The sequence below is a fragment of the Thermobia domestica genome, chromosome 10 (genome assembly GCF_964235325.1).
Source record: "Thermobia domestica chromosome 10, izTheDome1.hap1.1, whole genome shotgun sequence".
NCBI classification, from domain to species: domain Eukaryota; kingdom Metazoa; phylum Arthropoda; class Insecta; order Zygentoma; family Lepismatidae; genus Thermobia; species Thermobia domestica.
Genome location: NC_137463.1, coordinates 232,120,711 through 232,140,217, shown reverse-complemented (window position 1 = coordinate 232,140,217; position 19,507 = coordinate 232,120,711). Strand labels below are relative to the sequence as shown.

Below are 19,507 nucleotides of genomic sequence, written 5' to 3'. Positions count from 1 at the left end.
CGCGTTTCCAATTCCAGGTGTTTCCTTAAATTAATAAGTATTTGTATGTATCTCTAAATTCCCTCTATAGTTCTGTTCTCCAACAATTCGCCTCCTCCAATGGCACAGACTTAAATGAGTCGTTCTTTTATAAATTGTTTAGTTTTTACACGTTACTCACTTGTTAAATCTGATTTATATATTTGCTCGTTTACTCCTGAAATTTTGATCCCCTTATCTTCATCAGTTTCACCATACGTTCCATAAAAATTGTAGATTTTTTTAGAACAAAATATTGTCTGTACATTTTTTTTAAATCTCTAGGATAAAGGTAGTTAATTCGCTTCCTCATTTTGGCTGATATCAACAACTCCAGGCAAACAGTAGGAACTGTGGGGAAATTTCATAGTACATATATACCATTTTCTATCAAAATCTAATATTTTTTACGAATGTTACATTAGGATATACAGTGAAACAACAACACTCTGATCACGACTGTTTTCTTTTTACCCGAATTGAATATTTCCATTAAAGCAATGTTCTAGATCTCTTTTTATGCGGACCACCTTTCCTCTGCATGGCGACCACCAGTGATGAAAATTTTCCGATTCATAAAACCATACTCCACATATTCCTACATGGTTGTTTAGTCGAGATGTGAGGGAAAACTTTCTTCTATATTTTTCCGGAAAATTTTCCGTTCTTAACAAATATCAGTGATTAAGTAACAATTCGTCAGTATTCATAAAATTGGTTGAATTCATATATAGAAATGTTAAAAAGTGAATGATCGTTTAAAGAATCTGAAAATTTTCATGGCTCAGACAATTTTCAGTACTATGTAGGAACAAGTGGAACAATTTTTCATGAATCGAAAAATTGTCTGTCCCACAGTGATGAAAATTTTCCGATTAATAAAAACATACTCCACTTATTCCTACATCGTTGTTTAGCCGTGATGTGAGGTGGAAAATTTTCTTGTATATTTTCCGGAAAATTTTCCGTTCTTAACAAACATCAATGATCAAGTAACAATTCGTCAGTATTCATAAAATCGATTGAATTCATATATAGAAATGTAAAAAGTGAAAGATCGTTTAAAGAATCTGAAAATCTTCATGGCTTAGACAATTTTCAGTACTATGTAGGAACAAGTAAAACAATTTTTCGTGAATCGAAAAATTGTCTGTCCTGTACAGTGATGAAACGTTTCCGGAAAATTTTAAAACGGAAAATTTTCCGATTCGTATAATCGTACTCCACTTATTCCTACATCGTTGTTTAGCCGTGATGTGAGGTGGGAAATTTTCTTCTATATTTTTCCGGAAAATTTTCCGTTCTTAACAAATATCAGTGATCAAGTAACAATTCGTCAGTATTCATAAAATTGATTGAATTCATATATAGAAATGTTAAAAAGTGAATGATCGTTTAAAGAATCTGAAAGCTTTCATGGCTTAGACAATTTTCAGTACTATGTAGGAACAAGTAGAACAATTTTTCATGAAAGAAAACAAAAGCTTTCAGAATCATGAAACAAACAGTGGCAGCTCATGAAGGTTTAAGATCAACAACACGTCCTCTTCCCCCACGATCCTGCGCGACAGGAGGTGGCAGTCTCGTTATTTAATTGCCACACCTCGTATATATATATATATATATAAAATGTTGATACACAAGTTTACCTTGAATACATTTACAGTTTTTAAGCGAATGATAGTGATGTGTGACAAAATAAAATTAAATATTTGCCCGTACAAGAAATATGAACACATGGCTTTATATAAAACGACACTGATTAACATTATATAAAAAAATACTGATATTTATTACGATATAGTAAAAATAGAAGAGTGTAAAAAATATTCATTTTATAAACAAAAATATAAAATAGGCTATATGCTCACTCTGCAGTGCAATGCAAATGTTTCTACACGTGCGTATTTAAATTCTTTTCTGATTAAGTTGGTAAAAAAAAAAAAAAAAAAAAAACTAACTTATAGGCTTTATCAGTGCCTATGCCTATATCAGTGCGTATTTTAGATTGTACAAAACCAAAAGATGAAAGCATTCTTTCACAGTGTGTCTATCGATCACGAAATCGGAAATTCTGTCCCAATGCAACAGAGATCGGCTTGAGAGTTTGGACCACATGTCCTACATTTCTTTTAATATTTACATTTTTCGCTTTCTGTTGTATCGTTTTTGATCGATTCTTCACATACATTAAACAAAACCGGACAATTTTTAATGTCACTCTCGTTACCCCAGAATCTTTCACTAGTTCTTCTGCTTTGCACACTTCTAAAATTTCTTCAGCTGGATAACAAGATCTTGCATTTTTGAGCCACATACCTTGCATTTTGCATGAAATTCCTTTCTCGTTTGCAGTTGGAATTCGGATGATTTTTTTTTTTTTTTTTTTTTTAATACGTTGTCTTTCTTTCGCTCAATCATTCAGATTTGAACTCCCGAGGTTAAGGTGATCACCCATTGTTACAAGTTAAGAAAACAATGATGTACTGCTCGTGATTAATTGTCACGTATGAGAAACACCTTTCAGAAATCACACCATAAATATCGGGAGACCCCCAATTTTGCTTTTTAGTCTAACTGAAACTGGGAAACCTCCGAAACTTACCAAAAACAAAATAACAAAAATGAACAATTAAATTTTACTTTTTAAAAATCAAGTACTAGTGATTTAAATTAAAAAATCGATTTAAATAAAAAATCAACAAATATGATTTTTAAAAAAAATCGTGATTTTCTTTTTCAACCCTGATTTCAAACCAAACAACAAATCTAACAACGACTCAGTGTTTCAAAATTACAGTGTCAATAGAAACAACCAGGCTGTGGGTAGAGAAACATGAGAGTGAGTTTTGTTTAAGTTTCCTTTTAGTTCATATTTAAATTGATTTTATGAAGTTTGTGCTTAAACAAAGGCCTTTCCAGTTTTATACAGTGATAACATTTTTTAAGCTGTAGGTTGTTTTTGTAAAGGTTTGGTTACTTTGTTGGTGCACCTTGTACATTAAAATAGGCAAAATAAATTTTATTAAAATTAAGGTAAAAAAAAAAAAACTTCCCCAAACGAACTTCAACTCGTTCATTTTTATTATCTCTGATATTAAGAAATAGGCATTTTGCCTTAACATTTCGGTTAGTAACTGGTTAATTAAAATGAATATTAGACAAATCTAAAACGGAAAAGCATTAGTGAAATTGTGTGAACTGTGATTCACATTGTTTACGCTAGAGGATCACATACATTAAAACAGGTAATTAAAGAGCATTGAATCATAGAAGGGTAAATGTTACATTTACTTACTCTCTTTGAATATTAAAAGGAAATGAAATGAAATCTTCCGGACGTTTAACGTCCCACGGTTATGCCGGTTAGGCTAAAGGAGACGGTGATAATGAGAAATGAGTGAAATGGTGGAATGAAGAAAGTGGGAGGAAACGGGAGAACCCCGAGAAAACCCACGAGCACGGTGTTTGTCCACCACAAAGTCCACACGGCGCGAGCTGGGATCGAACCAGGGACCCCAAGCACCGGAGGTGAACGCTCTACCACTGAGCCACCGCACCCCCGAATATTAAAAGGAACAACTAACATGTAAATTCGAAATTATGTCAATGGAATTCCATCACACCAGGTCTTTTCTCCTGAAGTAAATTACTGCATAGTAGTTCATTACGTAATAAGACTTCTAGAGCAAAAATGCTATGAATAGTGATTCTATAAACCGAAATGGGCTCATATGACTTTTGACAATTTGATAATTATATTAAAAGTATCAGTATGTAAAGATACGTACAACGTATCAGGAGTCCTTCGTGAGGGAGTCGGCAGACGTATCACATTTGTGGCCAATTAGTCTGGGTTTCAAGTTCAAATGGAGGACAAGTTGTTTCGGATGTAAGTCGAGAAACGGTTTGAACTCCGCTTTAAGCTTATGTGACCCCTTCCAGCATAACCTGGTTGTTGCATAATAACACCAAATTGAAACAAACTTATTTCTGTCCATATGTGATACAAATGCATAGAGCAAGTTATTTAAACCAAAAAAAAAACCTTTTTTTTGTTTTTTCAATAAAAATCATGGTTTTTGCCAACCCTGGTTCAAGGACAGCATTTTCAGAATACCTTAAATCAAAGCGTAACGGTGGAAGTAATAAAATTATCTTTCCGCATTGATTTTCGTTAGCACCCATAATCACTAGAAACTACTGGGACAGGCAGAAGCAAGATATGATTAAACAGTTTTGTAAGAATGTAGATACAGAATTCATTCTTTAGAGTTTCATTATACTACACGAGAAGAGCAGAACTTCGGTAGTACTACTATATAAAACTTTCCATAACTGTATCCCTAAGTATATCTCAAATTCTCAACTAAGTTCAGTATAAACTAGTGCGATGTTAATATGAAAAATATATTTACAATACATGTGGGCGAAACCAGTAAATGTTTACTTTGAATGCATCATGCCACACTTTATTAGGTTCGTGCGATCGAAATGCCCGCTCTGACGTTTGAAAAACTTAATGTCAGCAACACAGCAGATGGACGGATGTCACTTGTCTAATGTCTCAAACTCTGTACACGTAGAGCAAACAGGTTGGGGTATCCATACAGTCAGGGAGCAGTGCACTTTTGATTACAGGGTTGTACGAAGGTGCACCATTGAGAACACAATTGCGAATAATTTTTCTTTGGGACCTCAGACTGGGAGAATCTGCGCAACAATCCTCAAGAAACAGTAACAGTCCGTTTTGGCTAGGAATGGCGAATGAACGTATTATCCACCGTTGTTTTGTGAAGTTTCGTTATCGTTCCATGTCATTGAAAAAATGGTCCCCGTCTCTTCACGAAAATCTCGCAAACTGACGCTGAGAAAAGTCCTTGTGGTAGTGCATACAAGTTAAGACATACACCATACTACTGTTGTTTGTCACCTCGCCATCCGGAGGTATGCAGTTCTCTAAACGTAAGAAATAATTGGAAATTATTCCTGCATCGTATTGTCACTTCAGGTGCAAAATGGATCTGCTTTACAATGATAAACGGTCAAGGACAATGATTGGATTGTGGACAACGTTTTAGACCATCTTTCCACCTACGGAATGTAGTGTTGATGGTGTGGTGGTCAGTGGTGGGGTTGGTACATCATTCTTCTTCAGCGGCGGTGGAACCATCAGTGCAGATCGTTATGCAGACTTCTCCGTAAGCATCCAGCAATTGTTAATGGACGTGACATCTTTATGTTCCACGATATACTTATCCACATTTCAAGCAAAGGACGGTGTAGACTCTGAATTGCAGTATAAAATCATTCTTCATCAATCATATTCTCTTGATGTCTGTCTCATTGACTAGCATCTCGAGCAGGCGAGAAAAGACCTTCCCTAATAAACAGGCGGTGCAACATGCACGTGAGAACTTCTTCGCATCGCAGACCCAGACATTTTTCGCCAGGCAATTATTTTGAGTTCTCAAGTAGGCTAGTCTAGTTTTCATTTTTCAGACATGTGGAAATGCATGTGGAGCGACAGTTTATGCGCACCAACCTAACAAACGAAACATTTTATGTGCGTTTGTCAGATATTAAATTTGTTTACTATACCTTCGAAAAGTCAAAGATTCTTACATCGTTTAAGAATAAAATATATGGAGCTGCATTTGCATGACGTACGCAATTACCATATATATGTAAAGACTGATTCCATGCGTGATTTGAAACATTTACTTTTTATTTTTCTCCTGTTTGTCAAATTCAATATAATTTATTTTGATTTTTTCTAGGGCAGTCTTAAAGCCAGATGGAGACTTACTGACTAAATGTATTCCAACATTTCCCATATCCTCATATATTAATAATAGTTCAAGTTACCAGCACGTAGGGCAAGAAAATATTTTAGATAATTACTATAGATGGAACTCATGGAATACGTTTTTAAATGGTCCCTTATACCAACATTTTTCTCCAATTTGTCAGCAGAATTGGTCGCAATCAACGATCCAACAGTCTTACATGCTTCAAACTTATAGTCAGACGCAAGATTCTGGACAGTATACTGAACTATCATTTAGACAATCGATAATCGACAAAGAAATATCAATGCAAGATAAAGTATATTCCAGTTCATCTGAGATACCTACTGCGAAAAATACCTTAAGAAGAAAAAATAATAATTCAAATTCAGATCAAGATAGTACTGCGGAAAATATCTTGAGAAGAAAAGATAATTCAAATTCAGATCAATATAGTACAGCAAAAAATACCGTGAGAAGAAAAGATAAAAATTCAAATTCACATCAATATAGTACAGCAGAAAATACCTTGAGAAGAAAAGATACAAATCAATATAGAACATCTCCAGAGAAAATTCAGAATGAGTCCTCGTCCAAAAATGAAATATTTCCATGTAGCCAATGTCCTGAACATTTCTCTACAGTGGATAAGAGGAATTACCATCAAATGAAATTCCATCGTGGAAGACGTTTTCAATGTCCTCAATGTTCAATATCATTTTATAAACCTTGTGATCTCAGGTACCATTTGAAAACTCACGAAACCGAGAAAGCTTTCATTTGTAAAGAGTGTGGAGATCGTTTTAGATCAATTTCTGCTTACTTTATGCATAAGAAATCTCATAGCAATGACAGATTTGAATGTGAGGTTTGTAGTAAGCAATTTCTGTACAAATCGAGCTATGAAACTCATCTTAGAACACACACGAATAACCCAATATTTAATTGTGATATTTGTGGTAAAGGCTTCTTGCAGAAATCATCGCTACGTGACCATATTAATAAACATATGGGAAACACACCATACGTGTGTATCACATGCCAGAAATGCTTTCCTACTCATAGCGGGTTGTACTGCCATTTACGAATCCATAAAGCTATTGAATCGCATAAATGTGAAATTTGTAAAAGAACTTTTTCTGAACGACGTAACCTAAAAAGGCATATGAAGGTACACAATGGAGAAAAAATTGTTTGCGAGTATTGTGGGAAAGCTGTTACAGGTCGCTCGTCTTTAATTAATCACATACGTTCCCATACTGGCGAGAAGCCTATTCTGTGTAATGTTTGTGGAAAAGCTTTTGTATCCCATAAAAATTACGTCGTTCATCGAAGAGTTCACACTGGAGAAAAACCATTTCCATGCGATATATGTGGAAAGTGTTTCAGTCAAAGAAGCCCACTCGTTATTCATAAACGACTTCATACTGGAGAAAGACCATACGTATGCAATATTTGCAGCAAAGGATTTCGTTCAAAATCTTCCATGATTTATCATAAGTGTCATAGTAAAGAAACATTGGGAAAGTATGAGGAAGTTCAAAATATACCGTCCATATGAAGGTAAATATTCATTCTGCATAATAGCTCGAAATTACATGTAATAAATACTTGCTTGTGAGGGAATAAGAAAATGTATTAAGTTTCACTATTTAGTAATTGTTTTTCATAGCTTTGATTATTAGCATGATGTCTGCAAAAGTAGTTGGGGTAATATGTGACTTTCCGTCATTGTTTTAAACTCTCCTTTTTCGTATTTTTATTTTAGGTTCCGAAATGAGTGTGACTGAGAAATGTGTATTCAAGAAAAACTACTTTTCTGTAAACGCTATTTCAGATGACAGAATATATATATATATATTTCTCGAGGTTTTCCCGTTCCCGCCCACTTTCTTCATTCCACCATTTGGCCTACACAGCATGACTGGAATATTACACCGTTCAGCGTGCAATACATTACTCAAGTTCCATGAAAGAGGATGGGGGTGAAGTATGTGCCGGATTCGTGTCTCCAAAATGGATCACAAATGTTCAGTTACGTTCATGTCTGGTTATTGGACATGCTAGGGGAGTTGTTCAACTGAATCTTGATTTTCCTCTAATCACGGCGCAACATCTGGGCGTATTATCATCTTCGAATATGATGTTATTACTCGGAAACATCTGGGACATAGGTTGCACATGGTCCTGACGCGATCGGTGAGCGTCAGCGCAGGCCGCATTGAACCAGGATATTAAGGCTCACATCATCACAGCCGCCGCTATGTTTCACGGTTGGAAGGAGACATGCTGTCTCTTTTGACCCTTGTACTCATAAACAGGGCTTATGGTTTAAAGTAAGGTGAAAGATGACTCATCCGACCATATCAGACGTTTCCAGTCGTCAGCGCTGCATGTTGCATATTTGGGGCACCGTCATGCTATAACGTTATCGTCCCTTTTTAGTGGTTTTGTCCGTGTAGTCCGACCCCTTATGTCCATGTCCTGCAATTCGCGGTGGACTTTTTCCGCACAGGCTGTAGGAAGTACTGCTTGAGTTCCTCCGTCACTTGCACCATAGTCACACGAGAGATCTGAGTGACAATCCATTACCAGATACTCAACGAGATCTATGCCTGCTGCCGTTCTGCTGCTTTTCACGTAGTACAAAGTTTTCCCTATCACATCACCATCAACAACCCGGCACTGCGATCGTCGCCTGAACGCTGCAAACTCAGAAATTAACGGGTTCCCAACTCCAGGTGTTTCCATTGAATTGATAAGTATTTGTATTTACTTTTAAATTTCCTCTATAGTTCTGTTCTTCAGTAACTTCTCTCCTCTCATGGCACAGTCTTAAAGGGCCGTTCTTTTATAAATTGTTCAGTTTTCACACACGTCTCACTTGGTAAATCTGGTTTATATATGTGCTCGTTTATTCCTAAAATTTCAGTGACACGCTATAGATCATGACTCCATCATGAGCACCTCTTTAAGAATTATTAATGAAATATAATCAAAATCCTATGAATAGTTTTCAAGAAGAAAGTGTTATTACGGTTTCGTTCTTTGTAAACGACCTTTATTTTTGAATGTTAGGGAAACATAAGAGCTATAGGAATCCAGTAAGAGCCTTGAGTTTTTAATTTGGTTTATGTTGAACGCTGAGACTGCTTAAGCATTTCAGATAAAGACGAACGGACAAACGGATAGAAATTCAAAAGTTACTCTTTTGAGATATAGGTAACACGAAACGTTTAAACCCGTTGATATTTTCAATTCAGTTATACTTCCATGATCCATGATAATATATATATGTTCTTATCGTCACTTTAAAAGTTACTAATACTATAACAAGGAAAATGTGTGTTCATCTTCGAAAGAACAATGATAATTTAACTTTCAACAGGATGGTGTAAGTACCGTGTTGTCCTCTACCGAGAAGAACGTGTTTTCTATGCCTCTACCTCCTACACATCCTACTTTAAACTCACCTTCCCACCAAATTTAAACTAGTTATGGTGTACATTGTAGAAGCTATAAATATATATATATTTTAAATTTCGGATTTGAATCCCCTTATCTTTACCAGTTCCACTATACGTTCCATAAAAATCGAAGATTTTTTTAGAACAAAATATTGTCTGTACGTATTTTTTAACTCTCTAGAATAGAGGTAGTTAATTCACTTGCTCATTTTAACTGATATCAACTCCAAGCAGTCAGTAGAAACTGTGGGAAAGCTTCACAGAACATGTATGTATCACTTTCTATCAAAATCTAATATTTTTTTTAGAAATGTTACTACAGGATATACAGTGAAACAACGACTGTCTGATCACGACTAGTTTCTTTTAACCCGAATGGAATATTTCCCCTAAAGCAATACTCTAGATCTCTTTTTATGCGGACCGCCTTTCCTCTCCATGGCGACCACCAATTTTTGCCAGGGAATGTGTGTTCATGTTAACACTTTGCAATATATATATATATATATATAGTATATTTTATATTTAGCACTTCTTGATATTTGTGATCATTAGACTTCAGATCGATATGCACTAAAAAACGGCAATATATGCATGCAAATATGCACTAAAAATCACGAAAATAAGCATTGAAAATATGCAAATATGCACTAAAAAGAATAAATATGCATCAATCAAAATCTAAATTTAAATGAGAAATTTTGTTATCCATAGGGAAAAAAGTTGTATTACTTGAACTACATATGCTTGGTGTATAACTATGATGCATTCATGCTACAATACACAACTATGTAGTTTTCGGTATTTCCTGGTAAAAACCTGCAATTGTCAGTCAAAACATTACTGTACATCGAAAATGTTCCTTCCGTGTTACGGGTCGTTAAGGGATAGTAAGTATTTCAAAGAAGCAATACCACTGCCGATAAATCTGAAATATGCCAGGATTTTTTTGCGTCAATTGACTGTGCTTTTCGAAGAAATGCTTGTCGAGTTGGTCGTGGTAGAGTCTGTTTCGTTATTGAATCACAGCTCAAATGCAATACAAAGTCCTAATCATCGCTCTTCTAACCTCGTTATGATATTTGAAATTGAACTGAAATGAGTATTGATAAACACGAGTTCACTTTTAATGTTTTCAGCTCCGCAAGTGTTCACGGCTTCTTGAATATATTTGGTTTCTTTGGGTTGAAACAGCTCAATGTATGAAATTAAAATACGTATATATAGTAATTTACAAATAAAAAAGATTAAATGCACCAATTATTTGTGAATAAAGAATAAATATACTCATGGAAGTAAATAAACATTTCTGACATAAGCACATAATAAAACCTACCTAGCGAAATTGAACAAGACTCGCAAAAAGAAACCCGCACAATCCTTATAAAAATTGGATTTCGGTGGAATTGCTCGAAACCGTGATATGTTGTAGATACTGTGATATTGAGAAAAAGTATCAATAGTCACAAAAAACAATCACCGACCGTTTGGCCACTATTTTCAAAACAGCAGAAGGTAACAGTATTCTGGATTTCGGTGGAATAGCTTGAAATCGTGATATATATATATTGTAGATATTCTTATCCTGAGAAAAACTCTCAATGGGCACAACCACCAATCATTGACCGTTTGTCCACTACAGGACCACTTTTGTGAAAACAGCAGAAGGTAACAGTATTCTGGATTTCGGTGGAATTGCTTGAAACCGTATATCGTAGATATTGTGATATTGAGAAAAAGTATCAATAGGCACAAACACCAACTACCGACCGTTTTTTCACTACAGGGCCAATTTTTGAAAACAATAGAAGGTAACAGTATTCTGGATTTCGGTGGAATTGCTTGAAACCATGATACGTTGTAGATATTGCAGGGTGTCTATCGGTCACGAAAGTCACGAAAAAGTCACGAAATCAGAAAACGGTCATAAAAGTCACGAAAAAGTCACAAAATTTAGCTTTTGGGTCACAATTTTTTTAACTGTGCAAACGTAAGTATAGATTGGAAAATTTTGTTCTGTGAAACGTCAAAATTCACCACCAAAATGTCTATGGTCGGCTTTAGACGCTACCAAATCGCAAGCAAAGTACGTTTCTATCGCATGGATGAAAATTCGGCCTAATTCGCACCTAAATTCGCTCTTGAAAATGTTGGGAAATTTTGATTGGGTAAAGCAAAGGTCACGAAAAAGTCACGTAATTTCATTTTGGAATTTTTTAGATACCCTATCCTATCCTGGAATATTATCCTGACAAAATTCTCAGTGGGAACAGCCACCAATCACTGACCGTTTGTCCACTACAGGACCACTTTTGTAAAAACAGCAGAAGGTAACAGTATTCTGGATTTCAGTGGAATTGCTTGAAACCGTGATATGTTGTAGATATTGTTATCCTGACAAAAAAGTCTCAATGGGTACAACCACCAATCACTGACCGTTTGTCCACTACAGGACCACTTTTGTAAAAACAGCAGAAGGTAACAGTATTCTGGATTTCAGTGGAATTGCTTGAAACCGTGATATGTTGTAGATATTGTTATCCTGACAAAAAAGTCTCAGTGGGTACAACCACCAATCACTGACCCTTTGTCCACTACAGGACCACTTTTGTGAAAACAGCAGAAGGTAACAGTATTCTGGATTTCAGTGGAATTGCTTGAAACCGTGATATGTTGTAGATATTGTTATCCTGACAAAAAAGTCTCAATGGGTACAACCACCAATCACTGACCGTTTGGCCACTACAGGACCACTTTTGTGAAAACAGCAGAAGGTAACTGTATTCTGGATTTCGGTTGAATTGCTTGAAACCGTGATATGTTGTAGATATTGTTATCCTGACAAAAAAAGTCTCAATGGGTACAACCACCAATCACTGACCGTTTGGCCACTACAGGACCACTTTTGTGAAAACAGCAGAAGGTAACTGTATTCTGGATTTCGGTTGAATTGCTTGAAACCGTGATATGTTGTAGATATTGTTATCCTGACAAAAAAGTCTCAATGGGTACAACCACCAATCACTGACCGTTTGTCCACTACAGGACCACTTTTGTAAAAACAGCAGAAGGTAACAGTATTCTGGATTTCAGTGGAATTGCTTGAAACCGTGATATGTTGTAGATATTGTTATCCTGACAAAAAAGTCTTAATGGGTACAACCACCAATCACTGACCGTTTGGCCACTACAGGACCACTTTTGTGAAAACAGCAGAAGGTAACTGTATTCTGGATTTCGGTTGAATTGCTTGAAACCGTGATATGTTGTAGATATTGTTATCCTGACAAAAAAGTCTCAATGGGTACAACCACCAATCACTGACCGTTTGGCCACTACAGGACCACTTTTGTGAAAACAGCAGAAAGTAACTGTATTCTGCATTTCGGTTGAATTGCTTGAAACCGTGATATGTTGTAGATATTGTTATCCTGACAAAAAAGTCTCAATGGGTACAACCACCAATCACTGACCGTTTGGCCACTACAGGACCGCTTTTGTGAAAACAGCAGAAGGTAACAGTATTCTGGATTTCAGTGGAATTGCTTGAAACCGTGATATGTTGTAGATATTGTTATCCTGACAAAAAAGTCTCAATGGGTACAACCACCAATCACTGACCGTTTGTCCACTACAGGACCACTTTTGTAAAAACAGCAGAAGGTAACAGTATTCTGGATTTCAGTGGAATTGCTTGAAACCGTGATATGTTGTAGATATTGTTATCCTGACAAAAAAGTCTCAATGGGTACAACCACCAATCACTGACCGTTTGGCCACTACAGGACCACTTTTGTGAAAACAGCAGAAGGTAACTGTATTCTGGATTTCGGTTGAATTGCTTGAAACCGTGATATGTTGTAGATATTGTTATCCTGACAAAAAAGTCTCAATGGGTACAACCACCAATCACTGACCGTTTGGCCACTACAGGACCACTTTTGTGAAAACAGCAGAAAGTAACTGTATTCTGGATTTCGGTTGAATTGCTTGAAACCGTGATATGTTGTAGATATTGTTATCCTGACAAAAAAGTCTCAATGGGTACAACCACCAATCACTGACCGTTTGTCCACTACAGGACCACTTTTGTGAAAACAGCAGAAGGTAACAGTATTCTGGATTTCAGTGGAATTGCTTGAAACCGTGATATGTTGTAGATATTGTTATCCTGACAAAAAAGTCTCAATGGGTACAACCACCAATCACTGACCGTTTGGCCACTACAGGACCACTTTTGTGAAAACAGCAGAAGGTAACTGTATTCTGGATTTCGGTTGAATTGCTTGAAACCGTGATATGTTGTAGATATTGTTATCCTGACAAAAAAAGTCTCAATGGGTACAACCACCAATCACTGACCGTTTGGCCACTACAGGACCACTTTTGTGAAAACAGCAGAAGGTAACTGTATTCTGGATTTTGGTTGAATTGCTTGAAACCGTGATATGTTGTAGATATTGTTATCCTGACAAAAAAGTCTCAATGGGTACAACCACCAATCACTGACCGTTTGGCCACTACAGGACCACTTTTGTAAAAACAGCAGAAGGTAACAGTATTCTGGATTTCAGTGGAATTGCTTGAAACCGTGATATGTTGTAGATATTGTTATCCTGACAAAAAAGTCTCAGTGGGTACAACCACCAATCACTGACCGTTTGTCCACTACAGGACCACTTTTGTAAAAACAGCAGAAGGTAACAGTATTCTGGATTTCAGTGGAATTGCTTGAAACCGTGATATGTTGTAGATATTGTTATCCTGACAAAAAAGTCTCAATGGGTACAACCACCAATCACTGACCGTTTGGCCACTACAGGACCACTTTTGTGAAAACAGCAGAAGGTAACTGTATTCTGGATTTCGGTTGAATTGCTTGAAACCGTGATATGTTGTAGATATTGTTATCCTGACAAAAAAGTCTCAATGGGTACAACCACCAATCACTGACCGTTTGTCCACTACAGGACCACTTTTGTAAAAACAGCAGAAGGTAACAGTATTCTGGATTTCAGTGGAATTGCTTGAAACCGTGATATGTTGTAGATATTGTTATCCTGACAAAAAAGTCTCAATGGGTACAACCACCAATCACTGACCGTTTGTCCACTACAGGACCACTTTTGTAAAAACAGCAGAAGGTAACAGTATTCTGGATTTCAGTGGAATTGCTTGAAACCGTGATATGTTGTAGATATTGTTATCCTGACAAAAAAGTCTCAATGGGTACAACCACCAATCACTGACCGTTTGTCCACTACAGGACCACTTTTGTGAAAACAGCAGAAGGTAACAGTATTCTGGATTTCAGTGGAATTGCTTGAAACCGTGATATGTTGTAGATATTGTTATCCTGACAAAAAAGTCTCAATGGGTACAACCACCAATCACTGACCGTTTGTCCACTACAGGACCACTTTTGTAAAAACAGCAGAAGGTAACAGTATTCTGGATTTCAGTGGAATTGCTTGAAACCGTGATATGTTGTAGATATTGTTATCCTGACAAAAAAGTCTCAATGGGTACAACCACCAATCACTGACCGTTTGTCCACTACAGGACCACTTTTGTAAAAACAGCAGAAGGTAACAGTATTCTGGATTTCAGTGGAATTGCTTGAAACCGTGATATGTTCTAGATATTGTTATCCTGACAAAAAAGTCTCAATGGGTACAACCACCAATCACTGACCGTTTGTCCACTACAGGACCACTTTTGTAAAAACAGCAGAAGGTAACAGTATTCTGGATTTCAGTGGAATTGCTTGAAACCGTGATATGTTGTAGATATTGTTATCCTGACAAAAAAGTCTTAATGGGTACAACCACCAATCACTGACCGTTTGGCCACTACAGGACCACTTTTGTGAAAACAGCAGAAGGTAACTGTATTCTGGATTTCGGTTGAATTGCTTGAAACCGTGATATGTTGTAGATATTGTTATCCTGACAAAAAAGTCTCAATGGGTACAACCACCAATCACTGACCGTTTGGCCACTACAGGACCACTTTTGTGAAAACAGCAGAAAGTAACTGTATTCTGCATTTCGGTTGAATTGCTTGAAACCGTGATATGTTGTAGATATTGTTATCCTGACAAAAAAGTCTCAATGGGTACAACCACCAATCACTGACCGTTTGGCCACTACAGGACCGCTTTTGTGAAAACAGCAGAAGGTAACAGTATTCTGGATTTCAGTGGAATTGCTTGAAACCGTGATATGTTGTAGATATTGTTATCCTGACAAAAAAGTCTCAATGGGTACAACCACCAATCACTGACCGTTTGTCCACTACAGGACCACTTTTGTAAAAACAGCAGAAGGTAACAGTATTCTGGATTTCAGTGGAATTGCTTGAAACCGTGATATGTTGTAGATATTGTTATCCTGACAAAAAAGTCTCAATGGGTACAACCACCAATCACTGACCGTTTGGCCACTACAGGACCACTTTTGTGAAAACAGCAGAAGGTAACTGTATTCTGGATTTCGGTTGAATTGCTTGAAACCGTGATATGTTGTAGATATTGTTATCCTGACAAAAAAGTCTCAATGGGTACAACCACCAATCACTGACCGTTTGGCCACTACAGGACCACTTTTGTGAAAACAGCAGAAAGTAACTGTATTCTGGATTTCGGTTGAATTGCTTGAAACCGTGATATGTTGTAGATATTGTTATCCTGACAAAAAAGTCTCAATGGGTACAACCACCAATCACTGACCGTTTGTCCACTACAGGACCACTTTTGTGAAAACAGCAGAAGGTAACAGTATTCTGGATTTCAGTGGAATTGCTTGAAACCGTGATATGTTGTAGATATTGTTATCCTGACAAAAAAGTCTCAATGGGTACAACCACCAATCACTGACCGTTTGTCCACTACAGGACCACTTTTGTGAAAACAGCAGAAGGTAACAGTATTCTGGATTTCAGTGGAATTGCTTGAAACCGTGATAGGTTGTAGATATTGTTATCCTGACAAAAAAGTCTCAGTGGGTACAACCACCAATCACTGACCGTTTGGCCACTACAGGACCACTTTTGTGAAAACAGCAGAAAGTAACTGTATTCTGGATTTCGGTTGAATTGCTTGAAACCGTGATATGTTGTAGATATTGTTATCCTGACAAAAAAGTCTCAATGGGTACAACCACCAATCACTGACCGTTTGTCCACTACAGGACCACTTTTGTGAAAACAGCAGAAGGTAACAGTATTCTGGATTTCAGTGGAATTGCTTGAAACCGTGATATGTTGTAGATATTGTTATCCTGACAAAAAAGTCTCAGTGGGTACAACCACCAATCACTGACCGTTTGTCCACTACAGGACCACTTTTGTAAAAACAGCAGAAGGTAACAGTATTCTGGATTTCAGTGGAATTGCTTGAAACCGTGATATGTTGTAGATATTGTTATCCTGACAAAAAAGTCTCAATGGGTACAACCACCAATCACTGACCGTTTGGCCACTACAGGACCACTTTTGTGAAAACAGCAGAAGGTAACTGTATTCTGGATTTCGGTTGAATTGCTTGAAACCGTGATATGTTGTAGATATTGTTATCCTGACAAAAAAGTCTCAATGGGTACAACCACCAATCACTGACCGTTTGTCCACTACAGGACCACTTTTGTGAAAACAGCAGAAAGTAACTGTATTCTGGATTTCGGTTGAATTGCTTGAAACCGTGATATGTTGTAGATATTGTTATCCTGACAAAAAAGTCTCAATGGGTACAACCACCAATCACTGACCGTTTGTCCACTACAGGACCACTTTTGTGAAAACAGCAGAAGGTAACAGTATTCTGGATTTCAGTGGAATTGCTTGAAACCGTGATACGTTGTAGATATTGTTATCCTGACAAAAAAGTCTCAATGGGTACAACCACCAATCACTGACCGTTTGTCCACTACAGGACCACTTTTGTAAAAACAGCAGAAGGTAACAGTATTCTGGATTTCAGTGGAATTGCTTGAAACCGTGATAGGTTGTAGATATTGTTATCCTGACAAAAAAGTCTCAATGGGTACAACCACCAATCACTGACCGTTTGTCCACTACAGGACCACTTTTGTAAAAACAGCAGAAGGTAACAGTATTCTGGATTTCAGTGGAATTGCTTGAAACCGTGATATGTTGTAGATATTGTTATCCTGACAAAAAAGTCTCAATGGGTACAACCACCAATCACTGACCGTTTGTCCACTACAGGACCACTTTTGTGAAAACAGCAGAAGGTAACAGTATTCTGGATTTCAGTGGAATTGCTTGAAACCGTGATATGTTGTAGATATTGTTATCCTGACAAAAAAGTCTCAATGGGTACAACCACCAATCACTGACCGTTTGTCCACTACAGGACCACTTTTGTAAAAACAGCAGAAGGTAACAGTATTCTGGATTTCAGTGGAATTGCTTGAAACCGTGATATGTTGTAGATATTGTTATCCTGACAAAAAAGTCTCAATGGGTACAACCACCAATCACTGACCGTTTGTCCACTACAGGACCACTTTTGTGAAAACAGCAGAAGGTAACAGTATTCTGGATTTCAGTGGAATTGCTTGAAACCGTGATATGTTGTAGATATTGTTATCCTGACAAAAAAGTCTCAATGGGTACAACCACCAATCACTGACCGTTTGTCCACTACAGGACCACTTTTGTAAAAACAGCAGAAGGTAACAGTATTCTGGATTTCAGTGGAATTGCTTGAAACCGTGATATGTTGTAGATATTGTTATCCTGACAAAAAAGTCTCAATGGGTACAACCACCAATCACTGACCGTTTGTCCACTACAAGACCACTTTTGTAAAAACAACAGAAGGTAACAGTATTCTGGATTTCAGTGGAATTGCTTGAAACCGTGATATGTTGTAGATATTGTTATCCTGACAAAAAAGTCTCAATGGGTACAACCACCAATCACTGACCGTTTGGCCACTACAGGACCACTTTTGTGAAAACAGCAGAAAGTAACTGTATTCTGGATTTCGGTTGAATTGCTTGAAACCGTGATATGTTGTAGATATTGTTATCCTGACAAAAAAGTCTCAATGGGTACAACCACCAATCACTGACCGTTTGGCCACTACAGGACCACTTTTGTGAAAACAGCAGAAGGTAACAGTATTCTGGATTTCAGTGGAATTGCTTGAAACCGTGATATGTTGTAGATATTGTTATCCTGACAAAAAAGTCTCAATGGGTACAACCACCAATCACTGACCGTTTGTCCACTACAGGACCACTTTTGTAAAAACAGCAGAAGGTAACAGTATTCTGGATTTCAGTGGAATTGCTTGAAACCGTGATATGTTGTAGATATTGTTATCCTGACAAAAAAGTCTCAATGGGTACAACCACCAATCACTGACCGTTTGGCCACTACAGGACCACTTTTGTGAAAACAGCAGAAGGTAACTGTATTCTGGATTTCGGTTGAATTGCTTGAAACCGTGATATGTTGTAGATATTGTTATCCTGACAAAAAAGTCTCAATGGGTACAACCACCAATCACTGACCGTTTGGCCACTACAGGACCACTTTTGTGAAAACAGCAGAAAGTAACTGTATTCTGGATTTCGGTTGAATTGCTTGAAACCGTGATATGTTGTAGATATTGTTATCCTGACAAAAAAGTCTCAATGGGTACAACCACCAATCACTGACCGTTTGTCCACTACAGGACCACTTTTGTGAAAACAGCAGAAGGTAACAGTATTCTGGATTTCAGTGGAATTGCTTGAAACCGTGATATGTTGTAGATATTGTTATCCTGACAAAAAAGTCTCAATGGGTACAACCACCAATCACTGACCGTTTGTCCACTACAGGACCACTTTTGTGAAAACAGCAGAAGGTAACAGTATTCTGGATTTCAGTGGAATTGCTTGAAACCGTGATAGGTTGTAGATATTGTTATCCTGACAAAAAAGTCTCAATGGGTACAACCACCAATCACTGACCGTTTGGCCACTACAGGACCACTTTTGTGAAAACAGCAGAAGGTAACTGTATTCTGGATTTCGGTTGAATTGCTTGAAACCGTGATATGTTGTAGATATTGTTATCCTGACAAAAAAGTCTCAATGGGTACAACCACCAATCACTGACCGTTTGTCCACTACAGGACCACTTTTGTAAAAACAGCAGAAGGTAACAGTATTCTGGATTTCAGTGGAATTGCTTGAAACCGTGATATGTTGTAGATAT

General features: G+C 37.2%; 1 protein-coding gene across 18 annotated transcripts in view; it reads left to right on the top strand.

Annotated features, from left to right (window-relative positions):
- Nucleotides 1–19,507, top strand: part of LOC145663063 (uncharacterized) — a 287,238-nt gene that overhangs the window by 57,274 nt on the left and 210,457 nt on the right. The window contains exon 4 of one of the 18 annotated variants that reach the window (XM_081729229.1): nt 5,799–7,370. The exons of the other annotated variants lie outside the window; for them this stretch is intronic. Within the exon in view, the coding sequence (XP_081585355.1) occupies nt 5,799–7,368 (1,570 nt within the window). The 3' untranslated portion in view covers nt 7,369–7,370. Of the gene's footprint in view, nt 1–5,798; nt 7,371–19,507 lie in introns of those variants that run through there. 18 annotated transcript variants of the gene reach the window in all.